This window comes from Pipistrellus kuhlii, unplaced genomic scaffold, assembly GCF_014108245.1.
Source record: "Pipistrellus kuhlii isolate mPipKuh1 unplaced genomic scaffold, mPipKuh1.p scaffold_m20_p_10, whole genome shotgun sequence".
NCBI lineage: Eukaryota > Metazoa > Chordata > Mammalia > Chiroptera > Vespertilionidae > Pipistrellus > Pipistrellus kuhlii.
Window position 1 is genome coordinate 21,052,017 of NW_023425405.1, and position 23,387 is coordinate 21,075,403.

General features: G+C 39.8%; 1 protein-coding gene and 1 non-coding gene across 3 annotated transcripts in view; both read left to right on the forward strand.

Annotated features, from left to right (window-relative positions):
• Positions 1–272: 272 nt before the first annotated feature.
• Positions 273–23,387, forward strand: part of MGAM (maltase-glucoamylase) — a 143,075-nt gene continuing 119,960 nt past the window's right edge. For both annotated transcript variants that reach the window (XM_036428984.2, XM_036428969.2), the window contains exons 1-5: positions 273–421; positions 11,897–12,023; positions 13,691–13,776; positions 21,874–21,994; positions 22,890–22,999. In XM_036428984.2, the coding sequence (XP_036284877.1) occupies positions 11,897–12,023; positions 13,691–13,776; positions 21,874–21,994; positions 22,890–22,999 (444 nt within the window). In that variant the 5' untranslated portion in view covers positions 273–421. The remainder of the gene's footprint in view (positions 422–11,896; positions 12,024–13,690; positions 13,777–21,873; positions 21,995–22,889; positions 23,000–23,387) is intronic.
• Positions 19,583–19,689, forward strand: LOC118714665. The gene has a single exon (XR_004986657.1). It is a non-coding gene; the product is annotated as a U6 spliceosomal RNA (small nuclear RNA).

A 23,387-nucleotide genomic window follows, 5' to 3' on the forward strand; every position in this document is an offset into this window, starting at 1 on the left:
GCCTATTATATTGTCATCCTTATGAATTTTGTGTCTTCTGTTATTACCTAGACTAACTTAATTCTATGTAGTATGTTTTGCCTTTATCATCTGTCTGCACATGGAGTCAGTCTGCCCTCTTTCAGGAGGCACATGGAGTGTCCTCCCAGCTGAATAGCATTCAGTGCCCGGAGGGCTGGAGGGAGTCAGCTGGCCACAGCCCTCACAGATGTTCTCCCAGGGCTGGACCGGGATTACTAATTAACTAGTCAACCTGATCCCGGGAATGAAAGCTGTGCACTCATTTGCATCTGATACCCATTAACCAGCACAGTGACCAGTTACCAGGGCTGAGGTTGCTTTCTGTGGACTGTGTGCGCCTCTGTGATCATTGCCAGGTCACCCTTCAGACGGAGCAGGAGCTGCGCTGGGCAGTGACAAGGTGCGTTTGTAAACTGCTCACTGTGGCTGTACGTGTGTGTGTGTGTGTGTGTGTGTGTGTGTGTGTGTGTGGACTCGCGTTGATTTGCTTTAGTCAAAACGCCCTTGTTAATTTGTTAAATGATCAAAAAATACACCACCAAGTCTCAAAATTACACACACAGATACGCAAAACAGAATTCAGTGCACTCTTCTTTTTTTCTTGTGGGTATCCGTGTCTGCACGTGTGCACATTTGTATGAGTGTGTTTCTCTGAACCCAGACTGAGTCTACAAGCTCTGTTTTAACTAAACCTGTGGTGTGTGTGTGTGTGTGTGTGTGTGTGTGTGTTGTGATGAATGGTTTAATATTCGGGGTGAGGTAGCTGGTAGAAATTTTTTTCTGATTGGGCAGATGAAGTAGTGGAAGTGAGGGAAAGCAGTTAAAATTTAGGAGTGAGATAAGAGCACATGGGAAGTCCCTTCTAGAAGGATGTAGGATTGTGATGGAGGAGTGGCAATTAGAAAATTCATCCTAGTCAGGAACTTGAGAGATCTATGTCCCTGTGACTTTTGTGCCTTTATTGATCAAATAAAGGATTGCTACAGGGAAGAGCCCAAGGGTGTATGCTTATGAAGTATTGGGATGCGTTCATGTGCTGGTGTGCAGTGTGCAGTGGGGAATGTGAGAGATTTCATGTGGAAGAAGGGAATGCGGGGAACCTGGGCTGGCAGGCATGTGTGAAATGGAATAGCAGCACCGAGGGGAAGGCAGGAAGGTAATGGGTTATTGCTGATCCCTCTCTGATATAAACTTAAAATTGGTTGTCTGAATCTAGCTAGACACATGCGGGCACTTCTAATTGGCCACTGAGGTGGGGAGGAAGAATTACTATTGGGGAAAGAGAGGGAGGCCTATGTCAAAGCCACAGGTCTCACTAGAATAAGCTCCCAATAGGTTCCTGGTGTAGGGTCTGAACCTCCTGATCTCCAAACTGTCTGGTGTTCTGTGTCAGTGAGTGTATGTGAGGTGGGCTAGGAGGATGGGAAAGCGCAGGGCCTTTGGTTTTTTTGTGCTGAGTCTGGCCAAGGTGTTATCAGGGACAGAATGAAATGGAAGGACATTCTGTCCCTTACCCCTACTTTTAAGATAGCTCATCATTATTTCACTCATACTTACTCAAGATGCCAGTGATTTTTTTCTGGCATTCTCTCACAAGTGAGTTTCAATGAGCTGATAAAGTAACTAACTTGACTAACTGCTCCATCAGCATGGAACACTAATGGGTAGAAGGACTTAGAAGAATATGATTTTCATTTAAAATAGGCACAGCAGGCAACCGTTGAATGTGATGAGGAAGAAAAGCCTTGGAACACCTGCTGCTGGGGTCACCATAGGTCACAGCTGTCTTCTAGTGATGATACCCTTTGTGGTGCAGATGGAGAAACTAAGGCCCAAGGGGCTTAAGAAGTTTTGCCAAGGTCACACAGCTGTGTAGGTTCAGAGCTATCTTTCAGATCTCTGCACTTTGAATGTGACCAAACTTGGAAAAAGAAGGCCCTTAGCTACTCTTTCCCTCCTATTCTCTCAAGTAGCTGGAGACAATGGACCCACTAAGTAAATTGTGCCCCGGGTTTTGGGGGACTAGCCATGACTTGCCTGTGTCTTCTTTGCCAGTTATTCTTTGCTTCTATAAAACTAACCATCTCTTTTCCACTAGATCTCTTGTCTTGTATTACTGAGGGTTTTTAAAAGAAAGGCTTAGCTCCCCATGCCTGAATCAGATACTGCTGTAATCCAGGAAAGAGGAGAGTGGATTATCCAGTTTCTCCAAATAAATTTATCTGGCCCTTACAATAATCTGGGCCCCCACCTGGGTTGCCTAAAAAGAGGATAACAGTATGAGAAAAAATGAGGCTTGGCAATTATTCAAGAGGAAAATATTACTATCAGAGTAGGCACAATTTATCTTATATAATAAAAGCCTAATATGCAAATCAACCAAACAGTGGAATGACTGGTATAATGACTGGTCACTATGATGTGCACTGACCACTAGGGAGTAGATGCTCAATTCAGAAGCTGCCCCCATCCCATAGACCTCAGGCCAGCCAAGGTGCCAGCAGCCTTCTCCCCCCCCCACCACCCCCTCCCAATCATCCTGCACGTCACCCCACAGATCAGCTCTGGTTGCCAGCCAGGCCTAGGGATCCTAACCATGCATGAATTTTGTGCACCAGGCCTCTAGTGTACAATTTGTACCTTTTCCACAAGTTTTCCCTGACAGCCTAATTAAAATTGCAGCCCTCAATGGATTGAGCGTCGCCCTCTGTACCAAGAGATCTCAGGTTTGATTTTCAGTTAGAGCACGTGCCTGGGTGGCGGGTTCGATTCCCAATAGGGGGCATTCAGGAGGCAGCCAATCAATGAGTCTCTCTCATCATTGCTGTTTGTATTTCTCTCTCCTTCTCCCTTCCTCTCTAAAATCAATAAAAATATATATTTTAAAAAATTGCAACCTTCACCCACCCATTCCTCACTTCCCCCACCCCATTTATCACAGTCTAACTTATTGTATATTTATTTGATTTACTGTTTCTTTTGGGTACCCATAAGAACACAATAATTTTTAACTTTTGTTTGTTTGTTTGTTGTTGTATAATCAATTTCTGGAAGAATGCTTGTCACATGGTAGAGCTTAATAAATAATTGATGTGTAAATAAATAAACTTCAGTGAGATCTCCCATTCCAAAGACATAGCATTGATAACCCAATGAGTAACGTGGTGTGTCAGCAGTTCATTCTCCTTATCCTTGCAGATAATTTAAAACAGGCCTGTGGTCATACCTGAACTATACTAGCTGCTTACAAATCCATTTCTAAATTCCCCAGGTGTGATGGAGAAAAATGTTGCAGGAGTTTTGTTTCCTTCCCTTTCCATAGCCTTCTAACTAAATGGTTGTCTTTGGAAGGACTTAAGTATCTTTCTATTCTACGTCCTCTTAATTGAAACCTTAGTTACTTATGAATATATAGATTTTCTGCATTTGTATCACATTGTGCAAGTTGGTTGTGGATTCAGATTGCTTGTTGAAGCCTGGTTCTGAGGTCTGGACCTAGTTGTTCTAGCCTCTGTTAGGTTCACTTAACTTATTTATAAAGCAGGAAAATTGCAGTCCTGGCTTGTAAGGTGGTTATGAAGACAAAGTGAAATAATTCATGTAAGTGCTTCGCATAGTACCACACACATTCTAAGTACGTGGCTAATGATCCAGACATTTATCTAATAATAGGGTAATGTGCAAATTGGTTCGTCACAGTGACGACCCATCAGCAGCGTGCATGTGTAGCAGGTGCAGGTGGGCAGGGACTTGCAGTGTCAGGGATGGGGGCGGGGACTTGCAGCATTGGGGACCCAATGGTGGCTGCTGCTTGCCCAGGGCCGACCTGTGACTCAGGCAAGCCACAGATGGCCGCTGCCACTTTCCCAGGGCTGGCCCCTGGCTTAGGCAAGCTGCTGATGGCTGCTGCCGCTGTTAGGGCCTGAGGCTCAGGCAATGATGGCCAGATGAGGCTCAGGCAAGTCGAAGTGGCTATGAATACTGAGCTCAGGCAGCTTCGTGGCTGTCAGCGGCAACTGCAGAGACATGATGGGGGAGTCACCTTCCCCTGATCACCAGGTTGCCTCCTAAAGAGGGAGGCCAGAGGCAGCAGCAGGTGATGGGGGTGGTGCCTTTCCTTGATCAGCTGGTCACCCCCGGCAGAGGGAGGCCTAAGCAGGCCTAAGCCATCTGTAGGACCTCCACTGAGGGCTTCTGGACTGTGAGAAGGGGCTGGCTGGGCTGAGGGAACCCCCAACCCTGACACAGTGCACAAATTTTGTGCACAGGGCCACTAGTTATTTGATAAAACCACATCTCACAAAAACGTTATCTTGTGTACAGTGGGGACATTATAGCATAGAACAATGAGTAATAGTTAAAGAGTCTGGCTGTGGAGTCACAGGGTAGGTATTCAAGTTGTGGCTTTGTTCCTTATCAACTATATTCCTTATCATCAGAGAAGTGATCTGACCTTCCTGAAGCTTAATTCCCTCTCCTTTGAAAGCAGGGCTAGTGGCCGTAACTGGCTTGGGGATGTTATGAGGATTGCATGCAACAAATTCTGAAATTTCTTCTCACAGCCACACAAACATCATTAGTTGTGATTATCATTGTCATTAAATTCACACAATTTGTTTGTCATATGAATAGATATTCACAGATTGATGACGATTCAGGCTTGCTATTTAAATGACTTCCTATTCTATTTGCAGTTTGCCATTTTTCTTGATCTTGTAATTTGGGAAGGAAGGTCAATCAGAAGATGCTGCTGAGGGCCTTTTTTTTTTTTTTTTTTTTGGCTAAGAAAATGTTTCTTATTGCTAGAAATAATGATGATTGCACCATAGAGCAGGTAACCACATTTGAATATATGATACAAAAGGACTTTTAATAAGAGGCAAACAGGTACTTTTAAATGCAATTGATATATTATTCAAAAGTCATATAGACCCAACCATGTTAATTATCTATTGCTGAGTAACAAATTATCCCAAAATTTAACAACGTAAAGCAATAAACATTTATTATCTCACAGTTTCTATGGCTTAAGAATACAGCTTAGGTAGATGGTTCTAGGTCCAGGTCTCCTATGAGGTTGCAGCCAGGATGTTGCCTGGGCTACAACCATGGAAGGCTTCATTGGGGCTGGCAGATCCTCTTCTGAGAGGCCTCACTCATGTGGCTATTGGCTAATGGCTTCCCTTTCTTGCTGGCTGTTGGACTTTTCCATAGGCCTTTGCATGTCATTATGACATGGCAGCTGGTTTCTCCAAGAAATAACCCAAAAAGGAGCAAGGAAGTGATTCAAGAGAAAGAAGGAGAAGGGAACTGCAATACCTTTTATAACTGAGTGTTGGGAGTCCCACTCCATCCTCTCCACCATGCTCTGTTTGTTGGAAGTGAACTGCGAAGTCCAGCCCACTCTCAGTGAGTGGGGAGGGGTGCTTGGCTCCCCCTCTTGAAAGGAGGAGAATCAAAGAATTTGTGGACTTCTTTATTTTTAAATCACCACATCACGATTTTGGGTATTTTTTTAAAATATATTTTATTGATATTTTACAGAGAGGAAGGGAGAGAGATAGAGAGCTAGAAACATCGATGAGAGAGAAACATCGACCAGCTGCCTCTTGCACACCCTTTACTGGGGATGTGCCTGCAACCAATGTACATGCCCTTGACCGGAATCAAACCTGGGACCTTTCTGTCTGCAGACCGACACTCTACCACTGAGCCAAACCGGTTTCGGCAATTTGGGGTATTTTTAAATTGTATTTTATTGCACATTTTACTCTATTTTCTCTCTATAAATATTTATATTATTTTTAATTTTTTGCTATTACATGTATTATATGTCTTGCTACAATGAAAACCTTTATCTGTACATGCATTGCTTCCCACATGTGTATATATGTTAATGGGCTAAATTTCTATAAATGGAATTCCAAACTGTGGGTGGGAATAATTTTAACAGTTTCTCCCAAATCTTCATTGAGCATATGGTGTTTACCATTTGGCTAGCATTGTGTGGGTGCCTTTTCTTGAGAGTGTCTAACACAGTGTGTTAACAAACACAGGAAAAAAAAATTTAAATAAACATTTATCTCACAGCTATTAGCAACCACCAAAGAAAAAAGAGGACACTTTGATGAGCATTCTGATACTTCTTCTTTTTTTGTGAACATCAGATCACTCTTTACTTCATAACTTAATTAAATTATATCAGACACATATATTAAAATTCCATTAATCTTTATGAAATTTTACATGCAATATTAATAATGTGGGATATTTTATAAGAAGATGAGGTACTGAAGACAGGGCAGGTAAGACAAATTAGACAGAATTGGGTAATTGATTTTAGGAAAAACAAGGCAATCCTTGTTGTTGAGAAGGGTCCAGCCCCATTTCCCTTATGGTAAGAGGGCATTCCATTGACAGACAGCAATTTCTCATCCAGAAACAAATCCACTTGTCATTGGCTCCTTGGGCAAAGGACTGAGCAAGGGTGAGAAGAATGTGGAGGCTGTGTGAGCACAAACACATCAATGAGATGGAGAATGAAGCTGTGAGGATATATCAAACAAGGTTGAGCTGCGGACTTAAGATTCTCAAGTTGGGGAGCTTTGAATTAAAACCTGAGAAAAGAAGAGAGAAGATGTGTTTTTTTTTGTTAGTTTGTTTTATATTTTTATTGATTTCAGAGAGGAAGAAGAGGGAGAGATAGAAACATCAATGATGAGAGAGAATCATTGGTTGGTTGCCTCCTGCACTCCCCCTACTAAGGACCAAGCTCACAAGCCAGGCAGAATCGAACCCTTGACCAGAATTGAACCTGTGACCCTTCTGTTCACAGGCTGATGCTCTTTCCATTGAGTCCAACTGGCTAGGATAGATGTGGGTTGGGTTTTTGTGGGTTTTTTTTTTTTTTCTTGTTTGTTTTGTTTTGTTTTTTTAGTAAAGATGGTGTGATTTTACAGACAGGCTGGGAGAGGGTCAGTGGGGGGTAGGGGGTTGGTGGAGAAAGTGGACCTTGAATGGGCAAGACTGCTCAAGGCTGCTCCTATTTTTTCCTAGCTTTTCATTCTGTGTCTCAGATAACGTGTGACACGTGCAGTCATAAACCACTTAAGCAGATAGGAGTCCTCACACGGGAACAGGTTCATGATGACAGCAGCCAGCAATATGCATTTGCCCTTTAAAAGTGCCAAGTCAGGTTCAGTGCCACACTCACTGAATGTGAGTTTCACGTGTTTCTTAGGAACATACTGTTTCTTATCCAGCATCCACTATCTTCTCTATGGTGAATAATAACATGATGGCACACAATACTTTATTATTTAAGTGGTTTTATTTGATTTTCACAATAAAGTGACAATATGCACTAGTAACGGTAAATATTATTAATTCTCCTTTCATGAAAAAGAGAAAGCTGAAACTCTAGAGTAGTAAGCACATTCTTTTGGCCATTGCAGCAAGAAATGGGAGGGCTCAGGTCTTCTCATGCTGTACTTCACATGTTCGATGTTTTGAGAAGGAGAACCTGGGAATATGATGAAGGAAATAGTAATGAAGTGTTTGGCACAGGACTCTTTTGTGAGTTGGAGGAGTTAAAAAGCAAGCAATTTGTGTGATCCACTCATACCAGCTTTTAATATGAATTCTATAGATCTTCCAGTTCAACCTCTTTCATTTGCAAATGAGGAAACTGAGGACCAGAAACCTTAAATAAATTTCTCAAGGTCATCTGGCAGAAGGAGGAATAAAATTCAGGTCTTATAGTTCTCAAGGAAGAGTACTCTTTCTAACATACATCACTTTTAGTGGGTAGAAGGAAATAACAGTATTGGACTTTAAGCTTACTTAAGGCAGGCATCATCATTTTATTTTCTAAAATACTTTCATGGATACTACAAGCAGGAAGTATGTAGGTAATTTGTAAATGTTTAATTGGTAAATAAAATACTAGTCAATAAGTATTGAGATACTGATAGTAGGTAGTTAGGAAGAAAATTTAGAGAAATAAGCAGGTATAACTTTTATACCCTGGGAACTCACAATTTGAAATAGAAGTGAGTAAGATGTTGTAAATTAAGGAAGTAAATACACCAATGGGGAAAAAGCCTTCGGAAAATTTATTCTCAGTCACCACTGAGCCAGGAGTAGAGTAGTGAAGGTTTTAGTAGGGGTGCTTTGATGGGGTTGAAAACTTTCACAAAGGGACAATCATTCCCCAACTACTCGTTCCAAATATGTTATTTATTTTTCCTTATTATTGCCTCCTACTTCATATTCATCTCTTATTTCATTGTCCTCAATTTACACTGGCCACTCCCCCCATAGGCTAATATCATACAATATTATCAAATGACTTGATGAACTCAAAATTTCCAAAGTGATTCTCAGATAGGAGTGGAGGGGAGTTAAATATTAAAGTCCTCTTCAGAACTTTTAAAACCTCTAGAGGAGAGTCCAAGATGGTAGAGTGATCATAGGGTTTTACCTTTTTTCTTTTCCAAATTTCCAAATTGACATTCTTATAAAGATGTAGCAAAAGAAATGTGTATGGAAAAAGAAAAGCAGACAGGGCCATTGTGCTGGGTGTATAAGAACCGAGACTGTCTGAGCTCCTCATCAGCTCGGGGAAGTGGGTCTCTACTGGAGCCAGGCACAGTTCTGCCCAGAGAGACCACTCCCTCCTACAGACTCCACTCCATCCAGAGAGACCACTGCATCCAGAGAGACCACTCCTGTCTAGAGAGACCACTCATGAGCTCAGAGCAGGAGAGCTTAGGGAGTGGGAGAGGAAGGGGCCAATGTTCAGCTGTGCCTGGGCTTATGAAGGGGCTGTGGAGTGTTGTTTTCCAGGAAGTATATTTATTAGTGTATATTCTAGCTATAAAGAGATGGTTTTCAACTGCTTCTTATATGTTACAACTCACGTAAAGGCTCTCACTGATAAGGATAACAGTTGCAAAGGTCCTATGGAGAGGCAGGTGGCTGTATATTCTGAAGGAAACCTCCCCGGAGATACCCATGGACCTCTTCTGGGTACTTCAAAATGATTGCTTGAAAGGAAACTCGACTTGGATCCTTTTGTAAGATAAACCCTCTAACGTACATTATTTTTAAGTCCAAATGTTCCTGTTTTTTTCATTTTTGCTTGTACTCTCATAGTTACTGGTGAGGGTCCTGGGATGAAGGCAGAGTTTCTCATTTTATCCTTCCCTTACCTCTTGAGAAAGAGGAGTGAGATCTCAGCAGTGCATATAGGACACAAACGTGTTTGTGGAGGTGTTTCCACTCAGTCTTGCTCCCAAATCAGCAAATACTCATTTGGAGCATGAGCCAGGAGGTATTCTGTGAGGCATTGTAGAGTTCTTCCTAATACTTTTCACACCGTGAACACAACAGAAATGATGATGGCATCACTAGGCTAATTGAAAGTGGTCTGGGTTTCTAGAAGAGGCAACTCTCAGCTGGAGAAGGCACTGTGCTTTCTGCCTGGGTTCCACTGCCCAGCTGCTCACAGAGCACAGGACTCAATACCTCAGGCTCTCAGGCTAAGAGGGGTAATTCAGAGAGGGTAGGAGATGCTTACTCACTGCCTTTAGTAGTTCAAAAGTTAGTTATGAATATAGATGCAGATAGCATGCCTGGGAGAAAGAGAAGGAGGGAGGCTTATTAATTAGAAGTCCTGGAGGAGATATTGTTTGACCTGAAGGAACACAATTCTGGTAAGTGGAGATAGTGGGTGTGGGGGAGGGGTGTGTTCTGATGTGGTCATGGAAAGAAGCATGCCTTTGGAGCATAGACTGGGAGTTAACTTCAGTTCCACTATTTCTCTGTGATTACTGACAAGTTTTGTAGTTTTCTGACCTCTGTTTCCTCTTATAAAATGAAGATGAATAATGCCTAGAATTTCAGGGTTATAATGATGACTAGTAACGCTGGGAAAATACCTGGACCCAGAAGCCAAAAAATTTAGCTATGATGATTATTAAGAATTAGACTGTAGAAAACACCATTTGGTATCACAAGTAATGAAGACATTACACATTTGTCAGGTTTCAAGACCAATGACTCCATTCACATAGATTGTTCTTCTACTTCTCTCTTCTCTCCACTCCTTTTCCTTCAAACGCTTCTTTATGTTTGATTCTATAGACAACTTAAGGGGATACAAGAAGCTGTCAGGTCAATGAGACTCATTTTAGAAATCGTTGCATTACACCACCCAACTTGACAATAGATTTATATACTTCTTCTATGTATAAGATCTACTATGGCACTAAGAGAACTTTCTTCTTCCATTCTGATTGAGACTTGCTGTTGGCTTCACTTCCTAATGAGTGGCATGTTTCTGCACTATAATATGGTTTTCTATGATTTCTCATGCTTTTGGAGAAGTGTTATGTTCATAGATATTCATTCTCACATAAAACAAGAAAGACAGAAGATCCTTAAGGTGGGAGACAGGGCCACTAATCGTCCCACGAGGTCATTAAAGCACCTCAGTCCTTTTAGCTGCACAATGGAAAACTTAAGCTTGGCTATTCTTATATCTCAGTATCTTTGAGAATATAGATGCAGTCAATGTAGGGTATTGCTATCCTAGGTAAGCAGGTTATTCTGAGGTTCTTAGATCTTGGGTAAGCCAATGGCAGGGGATGACAAGTTTTCCCTTTCAAAGATAGTAAACTTTAAAAGTGACCAAATGATATGTTTTAATTATTGTTTGAGAGAAAATATGGAATGTTGACCTGCAAAGGACAAGCTTTGTAAAAAATGACAGTAGTAGGGTCAGAGAAAGGAGGGCTAAAGGCAGTGACATTAGGGAAAACCATGGGAAGGACAGATATGAGTGAGAGGCTTGCTATTACTTGCTACTGATACAGGCCAGGGCCACAACTCAGTCTAGAATCAGAACTGTCCCTAAGAAAGGACAATGTCCTAAGATGAAGGTGCTGAAGGAAATTTCTGGAAAGGACTGCATGTGAGGCATAATTCTCATAAATAAAGAATGATAGAATTACAGCACTACTATTTCACAACTCCTAATGATATATGGATCTAAGGAATGCTCACCAATGGCTGATAACATAAAGAAAGGAGAATCTGATAGATTTTATGTCTCCTTCTGGAAGATTCTATGCCTCCTATGCATCATTCTTGCTAAAAACCAAACCAAATATGATCAAAACTCTAGATCTAATAATTTATAAAGAAACATGTTAGCATTCATGGGGGTAGAGTTGATAAAATCCAAATTGTAGGAAAATCTACAAACCAAACACTATTAATTACAAAACACTTAAATGTAAATAAATTATAATATATAAACCTTACTTGCATCCTATGAGAATACAACAAACAAACTATAAAGAATTATTAGCCTAGCTAATGTGGCTTCAGTGGTTGAGAGTTGATCTATGAACCATTGATGTTTCTATCTTTCTCCCTCTTCCTCTTTCTGAAATCAATTAAAAAATTTAAAAAAATCAGACAATGATGGAAATGTCAACATTGACTGATAGTTCATGATTATGGGATTATTTTAAAAATATTTAGGTATGATATAATTTTTCTCATCTTCTGTGAAATTTCTTATTCAAGAAATAGACTTCAACATTTTCAGATGAAAAGTAATGAAATCTGAGATTTGCTTAAAAATAATGCAAGGTTAGGGAGAGAAGTAAGCTGGAATGAAGATGAGATTGGCCATGAGTTGATAATTTTTTGTTTTATGTAATGAGTACATGGGATTTGTTGTCCATCTACTTAAGAATACATTTGGGCTTTTTCATTAAAGAAAACTGACTAGCTATATCTATTAAATAAATATAGTAAATTTAAAATCCTTTTCAAATCTAAAATTGTTTTTTTCCTTTTATAGATGGCAAGAACGAAGCTGAAAGATTTTACTTCGTTGGAGCTTATGCTCAGTGCTCTCCTGCTTATTGTGTTTATCATCACTATTCCAATCTTTGTGCTTTCTGCCAAAGAGTCTATGAAATCCACAGGTAACAAGGAACTCTGGTGTTATTCCTCCACGTGTTGCTCTTAACAGAGCAAAATCCTCATAAGTGGCAGAGAAGAATGCTTTGTGTTCTTTGCTGTGAGTGTATGTGTGTGTATGAATATGTGTGAGTGTGAGTGTGTGTGAATGTGTGTGAGTGTGTGTGTCTATGAATGTGTGTGAGTGTGAGTGTGTGTTGGGAAGCACCTAAGCAAACTGTGGCAGTTCAGTAGGGATTCACTGTTGGCCTAAGTTCTGGCACTTTCATTTCCCAATTAGCACAGTGCAAGATTCCACAACTGACATGAACTATATTTTCCAAATTTCATTGACTTATTTTAGGCCTGTTATTAGTAATAATGAATAATATCCTTATAGGGAAGGCAGTCAAAGAAGAAGTTAAAGTATTTTAGGCCAAAGCTTGATTCCTTAAAAAAAAAAAAAAATAACAACTACAAGTGTTATTTTATTAAAAGTTTATTGTAAAGTACATGATTTTCTAACCACTTTGCTGTACACCTGAAACTAATATAGAATAATATTAAATGTAGACTATAATTGAAAAAATAAATTTAAAAGTATATTTAATTGTGTTATTCTAAAAGAGAGGATGGATTGTGTTGTGTTATTTATGATTTCTTACTCTTCAGTCCATGAAAAGTCAGTCAGTCTGTGGCCCTTGATCTCATTCCCAGTCCTGGCAATTTCTGCTTTCATGGGGAGCTTGATGGAATAACCTCAAAATTTGTTCACTCCTTAAAATTCTGTGATTGAAGATAGAACTCAAAATGATATGCAGAAACTGGAACAAATACAAAATTCTTTTAATCCAGCACTTTTGAATTGGAATAATGAAAACTAATTGAAAGCCTCATTGTTTTAACTTAATGTCATTATTAATTTATTGCAGTGTCTTAGAGAAATCTCACTTCCTCATACTAGAATGCATTAAATGTGCCTTTTTACATTTTACTAATTTTTAAAATCTGAATCAAAATCCTTGGGCAGATTCTAGCTGCCAGTTTCTAGATCAGTGGGCTCCCTTTAGGAGACTTTATGTTTATATAGGATGCCAGTATCCTGATCTTGGGACTTGGCACCAGAAGGAACTGCCTGTTGGCTGAGCAAACAGAATTGAGGGCCAAATAAATGAGGCTCGTGGCCCTTGGGCCATGAGTTTGACATGCTTGCTCTACTGTGGGACAGGCAGTCTTCTGTCACATCTACTTCATTCTGTCATTGTAGCACAAAAGCAGATATCAGCAATACATAAAAATGCTGGTGTGACTGTGTTCCAGCAATACTTTATTCAATAATCAGGCTGTGGCCTGATTTGACACACAGGCCATAGTTTATTGACCCCTGGACTAGAAGAGGAAGACTTAGTTTCTGATCAAATACTTGAGTCAGATTCCTTGTTCTTAATGCACTGTCTCATAGGGGAGGGCCTCGGTGGTAGAAGGTGATGCAGGTGTGCATGGAGGTGGATGCAATCAGTAGGAACAAAGTGAGGCTTTATGAAGTGAATGCATTTCAAGGACATCTGAGAAAAACCCGATCAGTAGTGGAGTTCATATAACAGGAGGGGTTGTAAACTTTGGGGATATCAAATGTCTGTGATACCAAGTCTGTCTAATGGTAATTTTTTATTTGCTTTTGGGATAGTCTCAGATTCTGGAACGAGTACCCCCCCTGAGTGCCCCATGGTCAATGAATTGGAGCGGATAAACTGTATCCCGGACCAGTCGCCCACAAAGGTTTGAGTTCTGGGTCTTGTTTTCATTGAGTTTATGCTGTTAGAGAGCTTCTTTGTTTGTTTTTATAGTTTTTGTTTTCTCTTCATCATTCCCAGAGAGTTTTCAATGCAGCTCTTGGTGGCTCAGGCAAATTAAGACTCTGTCCTTGTTTGTATGATAGAACGGCTTTGGGAGAGGAAGTGCTGGAAGATGCTTTTGGGTTGACAGATTCAGCAAATAAAAGTGCAGGCTTCCCACTTAAATCTGAATTTCAGATAAACAATGAATAGTATTTTAGTGTAAGTATGTCCCAGGCAAGACTTGGGACTTATACCGTAATGGTTTTGTTTCTTAGCTGGCAACACTACTTGGTTACTGGTTTTCTCTGACTCTGTTACTGCCTCTGTTCTTGGCCTTTCTCTATCAGTATCCCTCCTTTCACAATTTCAAAAGGTTATCTAGGATTTACAATAAAGTCATACACTTACATAAAACATTTAAAATAAGGACAAAGTATTAAGAGCCATACTTTGAAAGAAGAGATAATAAGTACCAGATTAAGATAGTGTAGGCATCTGAATGTTTGCTTTAGGGCAGGGTTTCTTGATCAGGAGCTGAAGTCCAGCTGAATATAATGATTATAAAATACACCGAGTGGCCAGATTATTATCTCTGAACACATAATAATCTGGCCACTCAGTGTGTGTGTGTGTGTGTGTGTGTGTGTGTGTGTGTGTGCGCGCGCGCGCGCATTAGAGGCCAGGTGCAAAATGCAGCCTTTGAGTGAAGTCCACTGAAATGGCAGAGCTGTGTCAGACACAAAGGACACTCACTACAGGTGATGTGTGGGCACATGGTATACTCTGTGACCATCCTGTTGCCAGTGGGCTGGGGCAGTCTATGCTGTGTTTGAGAGTTTATGTTTTGGCTTATCTAAAATAAAGATTCTAACAGCAAAAGACATTTTCTATTTTTTTCCTATCACTTTTGGAGGATAGATGTCCAAAATTGAGGCATGGGTAGGGTTGGTTCCTTTAGAGGGCTCTGAGAAAGAATATGTTCCTTGATTCTCTCTTAGCTGCTGGTGATGACTGTCAGTTCTTGACATCTCTCTCTCTCTCTCTCTCTCTCTCTCTCTCTCTCTCTCTCTCTCTCTCTCTCTCTCTCTCTTTCTCTCCATACATTCACATTTCCCATTTTAATAGGAGTCCACTCTATTCCTGTATGATCTCATATTAACTAATTACATCTGCAACAACCCTATTTGCAAACAAGATCACATTCTGAGGTAATGAGTATTATGACTTCAACTTATCTTTTCTGGGGATACAATTCAGCCCATAATGCGGACAAAGTCACAGAGATGGGAATTATGGAAACTGTTACAATTTGAGCCTTTGGTATTGACTGAAATGGCATATATGCTGAGTCAGAGAGAACTAAGGCAGCAAAGAGAGAACAGATTAGAGATAAGACATGGGATTAGGTGGGCTGGGCCTCTGAGGAAACTGAAAGTTAAGGTGGATAAGGCAAACAGAACCAGATAAAGAAAATGACTATGCACTGCAGATTGGAGCAGAATGATGGGACAAAATGAGTCAGGAAGCCCAGAGGCTGTGTAGAAGGCAAGAGAGATCCAATCTGATAGATAGTTAATAATCAGGAAATCCCCAGGACAGGATAAAGCAGCGCCTAGACCAGCTGTTAGGTCACAGAAGGGCAGCAAGCCTGCTATGATAGGTGACATCCTGGTAAGACCAGTTTATCAAGACTATTACGGTGTTCACTCCTCTTCCTTCATCAGGCATCTTACCCTGACCTTCTCTTGGATTAGTGTAGAGGCTTGAAGTTAGGAGGAAATGAGGCTGAATAGAAAGATGGATTTAGAATTGGAAGACCTTTGGAGTCAAGTATCAGAGGTTGGCTTTTCATACACAGCAGCTTGGAGCAGCCATTAGAGACTGAATGAAATCATGTAATGAGAAACAAGGAAAGACAAAAAGGCTTTAGAAACAAAGGAAAAAGAAGATACAAAATAGAAAGGAAAACAAAGACAAAACCACTTCAGTATGGGGCCAGATGCCACAAAGTTTAGTATTTGGGGTAATAGCTATGTTCACTTAAACATATATTTGTAAAATACCAATATGCAAAGTGTCCCCTCGGGAGTTTGACCAGGAGAGTGGGAATTCAATCACTAGCTATGATGTGCACTGATCACCAGGGGGTGGAACAGAACATGGTGGGTGGCCAGTGGTGGCTGCAGGGTGCTAAGGGAGTGGGGAAAGGAGGAAGCAGGAAGGCGGGAGGTGGGAGGAACCTGATTGGCCCTGATTGCCAGCCAGACCTAGGGATTCTACAATACTTGTGCACGAATTTTGTACAACAGGCCTCTAGTATAGGCACCAGGCCTCTTTTCATAGATTCTATTAGAGGATATAGGCTAAGTAAGTAAATAACTGGGAAGTGAAATAAAACTTCATACAATCTGGGGGGAAAAATACTCCTGAGATCAGAAAACAGAAGAGATTATTATCAAGGAGAAAGTGAAAGCATGTAATTAGAGATACATAGGATTTTGACAGAGATGGGAGGAATGGAAAGTGATTTCAAGATACAAGAGATGATGTAAATTAAGTGACAGAAGAGGAAATTGTGGGACACATATATGGCAGTGAATGGTCCCATGTGGCCAAGATATAGGGTGGGTGCCAGAGAGGAGATAATGTTTAAGACTGAAAGGTAGATTGGAGCTTGATGATAGAGGTCCTTTATTTTTATTTTTTTGTTAATCCTGACTTAAGGATATTTTTTCCCCATTTATTTTTATTTATTTATTTATTTATTTATTTTTTTTGAGAGAGAGAGAGAGAGAGGAAGGGGTAGAGAGAGAATAGAGGTCCTTTAACGTGCTGCTTTGTCAGTAGGGATGGGAAGTTGTGGTCCAGACATGTCATACCTAAACAGGATGTTTGACACACTAGGCTTGCAGCAAGTTGATCCATCCCCATTTACTTGCTTTTGTCATTGTGTGTTAGGAAACGGGTTGTTTGGAAGCCCACCTAGAGGACCAATTCATCCTAAGTCTGTTCCCTCTCCCTCTATACCCCATCATGTTCCTGGCTATTGGTAAACTTCAGATGTCATTGCTGTTTCAGTAATGTTTCTTTAGTGTTTTATTATAGGAGCTTTTAATAAATGCTGTGAGGTATTGAACTCCTCACCAAATCTGCTCTCCCTTCTCAGCTATGAGATTTCGGTTAGTAATTCCATTGTGCTTCTAGTCTCTGGGGCAGAAACAGCTGAACTTTTGCCTGGCTCTCTCCTTTATCCCTTTGACCAGTGTTACATGTATTTTAGTTAGTTTAACAATGTTGTCCAGAGCAAGCACTTGATTCCCATTCTCACGGCGATCACACTAGGCCATTGCGACTGTGTGCTTGGATTGTTCCAGTAGCCTCTCAGCATCTCTTCTGAATCCAGTTTATCGTCATTTATTCCATTATATGCCTGACTGAAACTGCTGTCTTGAATGTGTTGCTTTTATTATATTTCTACCTAATTTGAGCACCTATTGTCTATTGGGTCACATCCAAACACTTCATTGTGTTGTCTGAGACAGATGCTAGGAGACTGGGCCTGAGTGAGTCACCAGCTTTAGCCATCAGTCCACAGAAACATAATTTATGAACACCATACCTTGAAGCAAGATGGATGATTGAAAAAGAACTAAAGTATGGGTAGCTTAAACCTGAACAGGAGAAGAAATTCTCAGCTCAATTGTAGCTGCTGATAGAGCCTAAGTCTTTACATGAGAGTCATTTTTAGGGGAACACTCTTTCTTCAGAGGATACCATTCACTACTTTTCTCAGTTTCCTTTGCATTTCTCTCTCTCTCTCTCTCTCTCTCTCTCTCTCTCTTCCTCATCCTTCTCTCTCTCCCTCTCTCTCTGCTCTCTCATCCTCTCTATCCTAAACTGAGGTATAACTGACAGAACATTAAATTAGGTTCAGGTGTACAAAACGATGATTTAAATATTTGTATATATGGCAAATGGTCACTACACTAAGTCTAGTTAACATCTGCCACCATACATAGTTACAAAATTTGTTTTTTACTGTGATGAGTGCTTTTAAGATCTACTTTCAAATATGGAATACATAATTTTATAACTAAAGTGACTATGCTATATATTACATCCCCAATGACTTTTTTCTTTTATAACTTGAAATTTGTACCTTTTGAACCACCACATGATTCCTCCTTTTCTATATGACATCTAAATGTTATAAAGATCTTGTCTATCTACACTCAATTTTTTGATGATTTCATGTCTATAAATAGTAACCCCTATGTGCCTACGTATCAGAGGAATGCCTCTACCCTAAATCACTTCCCTGAATTCCACATTTATCTATGCAACTGCCAATTCAGCATCTCCACTTGGATGTCTAATAAACACCTCAAAACAAACATGTCAAAATTGAACTTTTGATCTCCTACACTTGTGCACATGCCGAAACCTGCTCTTCCTGTAGCCTCACCCATCTTGATAGTGGCAACTGTTAACCTTTTGCCCCTTGCATTCAGAAAAAAATTACAACTTTAAGAAGAAAATAAAGGATCATATGTAATAAAAGCGTAATATGCTAAGTGTTTGACTGTTCATTTGATCATTTGTTCAACTGTTCCACCAGTCACTATGATGCACAATGACGACCAGGGGGCAGACACTTGACTACGGTAGTAGATTAGCTTGCTGCTAGGGTCCAGCCGATTGGGACTGGGCAAGATGGGCTGGACACACCCTGGAACCCTCTCTTGGTCACTCCTCAGCCTCCATCAGCCCCGATCAGGACTGAGCAAAACAGCCCCGATCTGACCCAATTGCAGGCCAGGCTAAGGGACCTTACCGGTGCATGAATTCATGCATGGGGCCTCTAGTCTTATATAAAATAGTAATTAACTTATTTTTTACTTGTTTCTATAACTTTTCTTGGTTTTCTATCTCAATATTATGTCTGAAAGTAATGATAATTTGGTTTTATTTTCAGTCTATAATAAGTTTTCTTCCTTTTCTTGTCATATTGCATTATTAGGACCTCGAATATAGTTTTAGTTATAGGAATTCATAAACATGGGTCACATAGATTTTTCTTTTGATCTTAAAGGGAATGTTTATAATATTTCACCATTTGATAGATACCCACTGGTCAACTAAGGAAGTTACTGTTTGTTCCCAATTTGCTAAGAATTTTATCATGATCAACTGATGCATTTTAATGATTATATGGTTTACTTCCTTTAGTAAGTTATTGTGAGGGACACACAAGAGGATTTTTTTTTTAATATTAAAAGATCCTTGTATCTCTGGAAAAAGTACTCAGTCATTATTGACTATGTTGCTGATTTCTGAAAAAGCTGAGTAGTTTTTTTTTTTATCTAAGCTTTTGCATTTATGTTCATGCTAAGACTGGGCTCTAGAGTTTTCCTTTGTCTGTCATGTCTGACTTCAGCATAAAATGCTTGTTTCTTCTCCTCTCTTTTAAGTGGAAGAAGCACTGGGATTGGAGGAGTTAAGGACATACGTAGAGCAAAGCTTGATTACATCTTAAACTGTCTTCAGGATCTGGCTTCTACCTCTGAGAGCAATTCAGTGCCTCTCTTTGTGTTTGTGCAGGAGCCTACATGTCCATTATGTGAAAAGGAAAATATCTTTACTTTTTGTCTACTTTATCAGCTACTAAGGGACCTCTTTAAAAATATTTCATCATGTATACCATCTTTTTCAATTGTACCTTGTCAGTCTTTAAAACTTTCCTCTAAGTGCTTGTTTTGGCAGCACATATACTAACATTGGAACAATACATAGAAGATTAGCATGGACCCTGCACAAAGATGACATGCAAATTGGTGAAGTGTTCCATATTTCAAAAAAAAATTTTTTTCCTGTAAATATTTTGAGTCCTTATTATTATTTACATATAAAATTTCATGGTGAATTGAACCTTTTACCATCATATAGTTTTTCAATATCTCTTTAATAATGAATTTTTACTTCAAGTCTATTTGTCTGATATTTCACATTTATACTAGCCATTGTTTAGCATTCTTCTCAGATATCTGTTTAATCAAACACTTTTACTCTTAGTCCTTTGGTGAGCTTAAATTTTGAGTGTGCCTCCTTACAGCAACTTAGCTATTATAAATTTAAATGCAATCAGACATTTTTATCCTTAAAGTATTTATCTTTTAAATTAAGTATTTAAGACATGATAATTAAAAGACATTTTTTTCCAACTTAAAGGGGCATATTTGTGGCTTGTGCTTTCTGTCCAATTCAGATTGTCATGTTTTAGAGCTTCTCTCTACAAGTACTTTCCTGGGTTTCATGTACTGATTACTCTTGTGTTTACATAAGATATGCTTGCTTCTCTTCCCACTTCTCGTAGCTGCTCAGCTCCACTACGGGAACTGTGTATTCAGGTTGGCCACTCTTTGGTCTTTGTCCTTTCCACCTTAATGAAGAAATCATTGAGCTCTGGGGAGCATACAGGAACTATTGTATTCAATACCCCTTTCAACACCTTCTCTTTTCCTGTTATACTGAAGTTTCATCTGAGTGGGGTTTTACAGAAAAAAAGCAAAAACTGCTAGTTGAAGTTGAGTTCACAGTGACACCTGACCCCACAGCAATATAAAACACAGATGGACATAGTTTTTCTATTTTTAATATTGGCTATTGGCATAAATATTAACATTTCATTACACTAAGTCTTTATATAGCTAACCATATCCTCCTGAAAATGTGTTCAGCAGATGCTCACTCCAGGCCATAGAAAAAAAGGAAATGGACAGAAGAGAATGAAGATTTGGTCCTAGCCTTCTCAGTAGCTAACTGAGTCTCCTCTGGCAGGTCCCGTCACCTCTATGAACCTTTCCCTCAGGGGCCTCAGTTTCTTCATCTGTAAAATAATGTAGCAGGACGCATTTCTATTAATTATCTATTGCTGTGAGACAAAAGGTCCCAAAACTTAATGGCCTAACACAACATACATTATTTTTTCACAGTTTCTGTGGTCAGAAATCTGGCCTTTGTTCAGCTGGGTGCTTTTGGCTCAGAATCTTTCAGAAGACTGCCATCATGGTGTTGGCTGTGATTGTGGGGTGATCCTTCTCAAGCTCATTTATGTGACTGTTGCTGGGATTCAATGTGTCACAGATTGTTAGAGTGGAGACCTCAGTTTCTTGCTTGCTATTGGCCAGAGATCTCCCCCAACCCCTTGCCATGTGGGTCTGTCCACAAAACATCTCACCTCTCCCAGAGTGAGGCTCCAACAGAGCCAGGGAGAGAGAGCCAGCTAGATGGGGACACCACTTTTCTGTGCTCTAATCTACTCTGTTGTTTTTGCCACATTCTATATACAAGACACTCGGTCTAGCCACATTCAAGACAAGAGGTTTCTTTGTACTTTTCCCTATGTAACCTCATTGCTTCTCCAAAATTAGGTGAGGTGAGAAAGACTGTGTTCATTTTAGTCTCCATTTGATTCGGTCATTAACTATGGTATGAAGCAGGAAACTTGCTTAAATAAGAATTGGAATCTATTTGGATTTCAAGGAACAATTATTCTCTGCCTTGGGATGAGTGGAGAGACTAAATAAATAAATAAATGTGATGTCATATATATATATCACACATTTAAAAGTCAAAGCAAAATTGATCTTAAAGCTTTTGAATCAAGTTGATTGCCAATGCTTTGTTTTCTAAAGACCAAACCTATGTATATGGAATTCCAATTGAAAGTTTGGGTTATTGTGATGTACCAATATTGTAGTTTAGAATATTTAAATTTATCAGTTTTATTGTGAAGGCAGATGTGGACTGCATTGTGGTCCCTATATTGTTATATAATAACAGTAACTAAGAAGAACATTGGAAGGAAAGATTGGTTTTGAGTACAAGTTCTGCATGAGTGGAACATAACACAGTTTCTCCAAATATCAGCTCCCTTATTTGTAAAACAAAGTAAATGGCATCACAAGTGCAAAATTATGTTTGTAAATGACTGTTCAAGTAACAAATGGAGTTACTGTGACTAAATCTCTTATTGCAGACCACCTGTGAACAGCGTGGCTGCTGCTGGAGACCCCAGGGACCCATCAGTGTGCCCTGGTGCTACTATTCTAAGAATCATGGCTACCAGATGGAGGGTGACCCAGTGAAGACAAATGCAGGTAAGCCAGACCAGGAGGCAGGAGCTTCAGACTCTCTGGGAATTGGCTCTGTTGGCTCCAGAGGAGAGCCTCGGTGAGAGACAGAGCTTGCTCTTCATGGCCTGCTCTTAAACAAGGACTACGATTTATTTTGGCATCAAGGAAAAATCACTCTGTCTTGGGACTTCAGATACATACTCTGTTTGTGACTCTCCCTTCATGTAGCCACTTCGTAAACATCATCACTTCCTTGGTCCCTATTTCTAACATTTAAAGAGAGGGATTTGAACTCAGTAATCTGAGGCTACTTCTGTGATTTTAAAATAGCTCTCCAATTTTTTCAACATATTCGGAAAGTTAGCCAACGACAGTGTGCATGGACTAAACATCCTCTCTTTCCTCTCCCACCCTAAACTATGGAGCATATTAATGGCCATCCCTGGGAGACTACTTTGGGGATGCTCTTAGCATAAAGGAAGAAGCATGTTCGCTAGCTAGACACTCTTAGCTTATCAGGCTTTTCTAAGGTCTCCACTCTCATCTGGCTATGTAACTACGGAGATGGCATCGATTATATGATTACCTGTAATGTAACAGGAGAATAACTAAGAAGGAATATTGTATATATACAGATTGTGGGCCGAAAGTGTAAAGGATATGCGATTAACATGAAATGACCGATGGGCTGGTGGAATGAGAGTTAGGCCTTTTGGGAGAGGTTTCCAATCCAGTTTTGTAGAAGAGAGGCATATTTTTTGGATAAGGTAATGACGGTACCTAGCATCAGATTATATGAGTGCATGATGGGGAAAATAAAGGCTTTTCACCAGCCTTTTTGACATAAACGTTAATTTTTATGTCTATTTTTATAAATGTACACAGCCAGCTTTGTAAACCTTTTTCTTCTCTATATTAGGGTTCACAGCCCAGTTGAAGAGGATGCCTTCTCCATCCCTGTTTGGAAATGATGTCAACAATGTCCTTCTCACAGCAGAATATCAGACATCCAATCGTTTCCACTTTAAGGTTGTGGTTTGTTTATTTTAAAAAAAAAATCTATTTTGAGAGGTTCTTATTTTCTACCCAAATGACTGCAGTTACTACAAAATAGAAAATGTTGCTAATTATTCATATGTAGCATCTGTATGTCAAAGGCATCCATAGCCTTCCTTCAGTGTGATAACTTCATACTAGTATATATATTACAGTTTACTGGTGAACTTTGTTTTCCATTTATTTGCCCTTAATACCATGTGAAATATAGTAGGGAGGGGAAAAACATTATCACTTCTTTGAAAATTCTAGAGATATTCCATCGCTTCAGAGTTGGAGTGTGTATTTCTACCTAAGGACTAGCTTAGGCACAAGTATTCAACATCAGAATTTGAAAATGTAATGTATACCTGCACCTTAG